This window comes from Egretta garzetta, unplaced genomic scaffold (assembly GCF_000687185.1).
Source record: "Egretta garzetta isolate BGI_Z169 unplaced genomic scaffold, ASM68718v1 scaffold528, whole genome shotgun sequence".
NCBI classification, from domain to species: domain Eukaryota; kingdom Metazoa; phylum Chordata; class Aves; order Pelecaniformes; family Ardeidae; genus Egretta; species Egretta garzetta.
The window spans coordinates 30,901-38,458 of record NW_009260490.1 but is presented as its reverse complement, the minus strand read 5'-3'; the positions used below and the strand labels follow the sequence as shown (position 1 = coordinate 38,458).

Sequence of the window (7,558 nt, the reverse complement as noted above, 5' to 3'; positions counted from 1 at the left end):
TGTAACTGCAGCTCAACTCAGGACTTGAGCTTCCATTGAAGGTGACACCAGGTCAGATCACACTACTTCTCTTTCCTCTGACACTGGGTGTTGTGTGACACAACTGTCCTGGGTAGAATGGGAAAAAATTTGATGCCTGAACTGGAATTTTTCCCCTTGCTGGAAACGTGAATGCAGCAGGCTCGAGCCAAGAAACTCAGCTTCCCATAGAACAACAAAACCACAGGCTATGGGTGACAGATGATTTGTGAGTTCAGATAATACAGCTCCACCTTTTTTATCTCTCTCACAGGACATCTAAAGAGAAGTCACGCTTCTCTGGACAAGCTACTTAGGTGTTCCCAGGAATCCCAGGAGCAATGGCATACTGATCCCTGGGCTCAAGGAGCTGGTGCTGTGCCTCATTGTCCACCTGAACCAACAGAGGACAAGCCTTACAAGAAGCAGTGCAAGTGCAGCAGAGACCTGACCTGAGCTGCCTTTGGTGCCCAGTAACTCCATGCAACACACCACTTCTCCTGTCCTGAGTGACCAGCATAAGAGATGGAGCCCAAAGTCATGGACTAAATTAACTCAACGGACATTTTGTGGACATTTCTGGACATTTTACAAGAGCGGTCCATAGACTAAGGGAATGTTACCTGTGTAATATATCAAAGGATGGGAAGGGGGTGGTGGTTAATGAGGATGTATTGGATAGTGTGGGACCTGAGCATGATGTAAATGGCATGGAATAAGGGGTAGATACTGTCCTGGTTTCAGCTGGGACAGAGTTAATTTTCTTCCTAGTAGCTGGTACAGTGCTGTGTTTTGGATTTAGTGCTAAAAGAATGTTGACAACACACTGATGTTTTGGTTGTTGGTGGGTAGTGCTTAGACTGGCCAAGGACTTCTCAGCTCTCAGGTCTGCCAGGTGCACAAGAATCTGGTAGGGGACACGGCCAGGACAGCTGACCCAAACTGACCAAAGGGCTATTCCATATCATATGATGTCCTGCTCAGTATATAAGCTGGGGGAAGAAGGAAGGGAGGGACATTTGGAGTGATGGCGTCTGTCTTCCCAAGTAACCGTTACACGTGATGGAGCCCTGCTTCCCTGGGGGTGGCTGAAGAAAACCTGCCTTCCCATAGGAAGTGGTGAATTAATTCCTTGCTTTGCTTTGTTTGCGTGCGCGGCTTTTGCTTTCCCTATTAAACTGTCTTTATCTCAACCCACGAGTTTTCTCACTTTTACTCTTCTGATTCTCTCCCCCATCCCACTGTGGGGGGAGTGAGTGAGTGGCTGCGCGGTGCCTAATTGCCAGCCGGGGTTAAACCACGACACTCATCTCCATTTCTGCAATGGTGGAATCGACGGCGTGCTCACGTGGAGACTGTGTACAGGCATGCTGACATATATTGAGCAACCTGCTTGGACCTCCAAACTGAGCCTGCTTGGAACCAAAGGAAGGACTGGAGAACTCCTGAGTACAGATCGATGCCACCCTAAGTTATTCCCAGGATCCAGTGCTGTTGAGACCTTCATGTCCAGCTGACTCCTTTCTCCTGGGGCACACTGCAAGGCAGAAGTGCATGGAACAGATGGTGGGAAAAGGGATGACTTGGGTCTCTGGTTAAGGCTCCCACCAAATGCTGAGTAATCACCACCCTTGGGTCAGGTCAGCTGTGACTTTGTAGATCTGAAACCTGAAAACCACTACAGATGGAGATCACAGAGGGTCTCTGGGGATCCTGCTGCGGTGTGGCATCACCCCCCAGTCAGGTTTTCATGAGGCCCAGTCTGAAGCCCCCCAGGTTGCCTCTGCCATACCATCTGTCCTGACTGACAACTATATTCTGCCCCAGTGCAGAACTTGCTCCCATCACCTTGTAAAACATTCAGAGGTTTCTCTTTGCCAATTCCCTACATGTGTCGAGGTCCCTCTGGACTGGAACTCCAATACGCCAACATTTAAGGTTTGTGGGCAAGTGTCTCAAACAAGATAATAATGTGGGGAATTGCAGGACACTACAAGTACTGAAAGAGAATGCTGTGCTTAATGGAGTTGCTACCCAAGGTTGAAAAGTCCCTCAGCAACCATCTAACAAATACCAAAAGAGAAAATGAAACAAGAAACACATGGCCGATGTGCAAAGGCTTAATAGTGGAGGCTGTTCATTTTGGAGGGCATTAGGATAATAAGAGAATCACTTGTCATTTCAAAGAATGAAAAGAGAAGCTAAGGATGCTGTTGGCTGCCTTTGCTGGCGTCTCCTGTTTTCCTTGATGAATTCTAAGGACCACGAGAGCCTTTCCTGCATAGGTGCTACCCAGCCACACAGCCCCTGGCCTTTGTCATATCAGGGGATGAGTGTGCCTCAAAGGCACAACTTCAAATTCGTCTTTATTGGACATCATGGTGTTACTTTTTCCCATAACTCTGGCCAGTTTTAGGGCTTTGGGATGTCAGGCCTGCCCTGCAATGTAGCGTCTGCTCTCCTCAATATGGCGTCATCTATAAACAGTCTGAAAAAGCACTTTCTCATCTCCTCTAGGTCATTAAAAACTGGTTAAACAGAGAAAGTTGCAGGACAGAACCCTGCAGGACCCTGCTAGCTACAGGCCTCCAGCAGAGTGTCATGCATTGACCACATCCCTCATCACCCATCTTGTTATTTACCCATCTACTTATCCACACATGCAAACCATAATAATGTGACTTGGGCACAAGGATATTACAGGAGGGGGTGATGTTGCCAACTTCACTGACTTCCAGGTTAAAAAACAGCCACTGCTCTCCCCTGTCCAGCAATCCTGTCCTTTCATTGCAGAGAGCAAAGCAGATGGCGAGAGACAAGGGACGCTGAGTAAATCCAGTCCCCTTCTCTTTCAGACACCCAGAAATGGGATCCAAGGGAACAGTCTCTGGGGCACAGCCTTTCGCTCCTCTGCACAGCCTTTGGGCATTTTGGAAAGGTGCATGCAACCCGTCGATATCATTTCCCCCATTGTCAGGGAGTTCCCACAGATTCCATGACCTTTCAAAGGCAGTGGAGAGTGGCTTCACTGTGACATTGGCCTGCTCACTCAGCTTCCTGGGAGGCTGCCCCTCCTCTCCCAGAGACTGGTAAGGAGTGCATTTGCTCAAGTGATCCCTGACTTGTTCCCCATCCACCGCTGTTTGATCTCCGCCAGAGTCCTGCCCTGAGTCACAGAGGCCTGGGGAACCTTTCTGGGAGAGACTGAGGCGAAGAGGACACAGCAAAGCTCAGATCTGTCTACACCAGCTCTCACTAAATTCAGCAGTGGCCACACAGTATCTTTGTTTCTTCCTTAACTGCACCTGAAGTAGCACACACTCATTGTGGTGCCCTTCAATTACCTTTCGAGGTCAGACTGAGTTTAGATCTGGACCCTTGCTGAGCTTGGAGGCTGCTGTCCTTGAAGAGCAGCTGTCCTGAGCTGTGCAACCATGTCACAGCTGTGTCTCCTCAGGAATGGCACCAGCTCTTCCCATCTGTGCCCCTGGTTGAGGGCATTTCTGCACATTTGGGCTGAAGCCCTGCAGCTGTGGAACCAGGCAAGCTCTGACTTGCCATAAGGAACCCGATACCAAGATACCATGACCCCACGTGTGCAAAGCCTTTGCTTCAGAGCAGAGACATGGCATGGACAAAAGAGAGCTGCATATCTTTTTAGCCACAGGTCTGAAGTCCCAGGATGAAATGCCTAAATTCACTCAACAGAACACATCGTCTCAGCTTGGAGAACTCAGGTCTTTCCTTGTCACCTTCCTTGTGTCCTGTCTAATGATGGGACCAAAGAAGTGATTCTCATGGCTAACTCTTTTTCTAAAAGGAGCAATGCCACTGCAGGAAAGTAGTGTCTCTTGCCAGCTGAGGGAGGAAACATCAGGGATTGCTTCAGCCTGTGTCACAGCAGGTTCCCCTGCAGCCCCAGGGACACCTGGAGGGAGCCCAGAGGGGGCAGAGCAGGTGCTGCCTTGGGCTGGTCCTCTGCTGCTGAGCTGGGCTGGGCTCCTGGGATGGAGGGAGTTCATGGCAAATGGGCAGCGCTGCAGTGAAACAGCTCTGCCCAGGAGCAGCTCCTCTGCAAAGCGCAGCAAGGCTGAGGACACTGCCTGCAGGCACCGAGGGGAGAGGAGTGAGGCAGAGAGAGGTTAAAGTCAGTCTGGAGTGGGAGGATGCTGAGAGCTCGCTGGGCGAGAGACCTCTACAGCCCTCTTCCTGGTAAGTCTCTGGATGCAGGACAGTGTAGCTGGTGTTCCTGGAGGGATATCCTAAAGCTGATACATCCCACAGCAGATATGAGCTTTCAGGAGGACTCTCAGAGTTTTCAAAGTGTAGAGGAGGAGGACGTGATGCAGAGCAGGGCTTCTCTTATGCACCATCAGAAGGACAGGGCATGATGGCTGCCTTCTCCCAGGGACCTCCCCAGGGTTTTAATGCTGAGTGTGCAGCCAATATTGCACAGGGCTCTGCTTCAGAGCAGGGTCCCTGCACCCCAAGGGGCTGCGTGCCAGGACAAGGACTCTGCCACCTGCCAGGGTCAGCACAATTCTGTGGGGAGAAGCTGTGGGTGGAAGGACTGACCACTGGAGGGGCATGATCCTCCTGCTGTTGAGAGGATGAAGCATGGGTCAGGGCTACCCAGACTTCTACATCACCAGGAGACATTTGCAGATTGGTCATTTTAAAGATGGATGTCAAGGTAGGGCATCCCCTGACAGGGTAGAGATCTGTGCTTTCAGTTTTCTCCTTGTGATTTTCTGGGTGAGCAGTGGGAGATGGGAATTTATTTCTCTGCTCTGGGGTAGGCAATGAGAACCCAGTTCTCATTAGCATTTGTCTGAGCTGCTCCTTCCCTCCTGCACACACAGAGATGTCCCCGGGCAGTGCCCTGCTGCCAGGAGGAGTCTGCAGGGCAGAGCTGAGCACACAGCAGGAGAGATGGGCTCTGTCAGCATGCAGAGGGAGGAGATGTGGGGAGAGAGAAACAGGTCTTTACCAAGAAGAGCTCCAGGCAGCAGAGCCATGGGCAGGAAGGAAGAGAGAACTGCTGCCAGAAATGCTATGGGAGGAGGGATTCAGGCATCTCCCTGCCATCCCGTGCAGTGCAGACGCTTTCCCGGGAGCCCGTCCCTGGTCTCCTCACTCACACAGCAGAGCCTCTGCCCTCAATGTCATGGAGACTTGGCCATGAGTTGCCTTCCCAGCAGACTGACCAGCAAAGAGGAGACAAACTCCAGTGTCTGACTGTGTCTTCCTCTCCTGCCTCCCTTTCAAAGGGGTACTTGGGCATCTCCTCCTCTTCTCCTTGCCTCCGTTGCTCTTACTGTTACACTCACTGGGGTGTTCGGGGGGTGTGAGGATTCAAGTGCAGCTCAGACACCAACGCTGTCTGCACTGCCATGCACATATGTCCATGGAGGAAAAGCATCCCACTCGCCCCCTGTGAACCTCTGGGGCTCTGGGTACCGCAGTGTGTGCGACTGGCAGGGATCTCAGCTTCTCTTCAGGTCATAACAAAGGAAAGAGATGGGAGTCTTTCCTTGGGACGTCCTGCTGGGCTGCAGGCTGCCCTCTAGTAGGGCAAAGCTCTCCCATGGCATCTCTATGTTATGCAGGAGCCCCATGGAGAAGACCCCTGGGTGCTGAGGCCACGGAAGTGCTTCTGGATGGCTGTAGGTGGGCAGCTACCATGAGCCCTCGATGTCCCTGGCTGGGGGCTCAGCAGAGCTGAGATCGTCCTCAGCTACACTGGGCTGAGTGGTCTGGGGATCTGCACTTGGCAACTGGATTCCTCTGCTCCCAGCAGTGCCCTGTTTCTTTTGGGGGGAACTCCAAATTGTGATAGTCCTGCACCTGAAAGAGCTGCCAGCACAGGGCATCTGAGACCAGGGCTGATGGACAGAGCAGCTGTCCTCCCTCTGCACCAAGGGACAGCCCCTTTGCCTCTCCGGACCGACAAGATTTCCTTGGCAGTGCAACAGAAATCCCAGGGATTTCTGCATGTAACCCACTCCTCAGGTGTGGTGGGGCAACTGGAAGAGAAAACACAAAACAAAATCCCCACAGCTCTGTTCTGGATTTGATGAACTGGGGGCAACAATGCTGAAAATCTGTTTTATAGCAGGAGAGGATTTAACTTGACATCACTCTGTTCCAGAGCCTCCTGCTCCCTGGGAACCCTCAGCCAGCACCAGCCAGAACTCATTAAAAGCCTTCTTGAAAAGGAAAAGTGAATTTGTGAGGGTTCTGTAAGATATTGAATACATTTTTCTAAAAGAATTCTGCCCTAAATTCTCACTTCCTTTACCTCTTTGAACAGATCGCAATGCCCAGAGGGATCAAATGTCCAACATCAGCTCCATCACCCAGTTCCTCCTCCTGGCATTTGCAGACACACGGGAGCTGCAGCTCTTGCACTTCTGGCTCTTCCTGGGCATCTACCTGGCTGCTCTCCTGGGCAATGGCCTCATCATCATCACCGTCGGCGCCCCCCCCCTCCACCCCCCTATGTACTTTTTCCTTCTCAACCTCTCCCTCCTTGACCTGGGATCCATCTCCACCACTGTCCCAACATCCATGGCCAATTCCCTCTGGGAGACCAGAACCATTTCCTACCCTGGATGTGCTGCCCAAGTCTTTCTGCTTTTCTTTTTGATGTCAGCAGAGGTATATCTTCTCACTGTCATGGCCTATGACCGCTACGTTGCCATTTGCAAACCCCTGCACTATGGGACCCTGCTGGGCAGCAGAACTTGTGTCCACATGGCAGCAGCTGCCTGGGGCAGTGGCTTTCTCAATGCTGTCATGCACACGGCCAATACTTTTTCCATATCCTTCTGCCATGGCAATGCCGTGGACCAGTTCTTCTGTGAAATCCCCCAGATACTCAAGCTCTCCTGCTCAGATGCTTATCTAAGGGAGGTTGGGCTTCTTGTGTTTAGTGTCTGTATTACATTTGGGTGTTTTGTTTTTATTGTGGTGTCCTATGTGCAGATCTTCAGGGCTGTGCTGAGGATCCCCTCTCAGCAGGGACGGCACAAAGCCTTTTCCACGTGCCTCCCTCACCTGGCCGTGGTCTCCCTGTTTATCAGCACTGGCATGTTTGCCTACTTGAAGCCCCCTTCCATCTCCTCCCCATTCCTGGATCTGGTGGTGGCAGTTCTGTACATGGTGGTGCCTCCAGCAGTGAACCCTCTCATCTACAGCATGAGGAACAAGGAAATCAAGGATGACTTACGGAATCTGATCCAATGGGTGCTGTTTCATCATGCTGTAACAGCTTTCTTACAGACATAAATTCATTCCAATGAGGGTAGATAACAAATCTTGATAAAATGTATAGTTCAGTTGTGATAGTTGACGAGATGTGATAGGAGCTGAAGAGTTAAAGTTGCATCCTATTATTTCAGTAAATTTACAGATGTGGATATTTGGGTGATTGGTTATAACTACAGTGATATTGCCTACAGCCATAAAATCACAGCAGGTTCTCATACAAACACATCCATCTCCTATATACACAAGCACAGAGGTTTTTGTCAGGATG

The 7,558-nt window shown here is 50.9% G+C and overlaps 1 protein-coding gene across 1 annotated transcript; it reads left to right on the top strand.

The window, feature by feature from the left end:
• Positions 1–6,354: 6,354 nt before the first annotated feature.
• On the top strand, positions 6,355–7,308 carry LOC104131096 (olfactory receptor 14A16). Its single transcript, XM_009644220.1, has one exon. The coding sequence runs from the start codon at positions 6,355–6,357 to the stop codon at positions 7,306–7,308; it is 954 nt and encodes a 317-aa protein (XP_009642515.1).
• Positions 7,309–7,558: the final 250 nt, after the last annotated feature.

What these genes read in the sequence shown, in the direction of transcription:
- LOC104131096 (XM_009644220.1), top strand. Translation starts at nt 6,355, where the DNA reads ATGTCCAACATCAGCTCCATCACCCAGTTCCTCCTCCTGGCATTTGCA.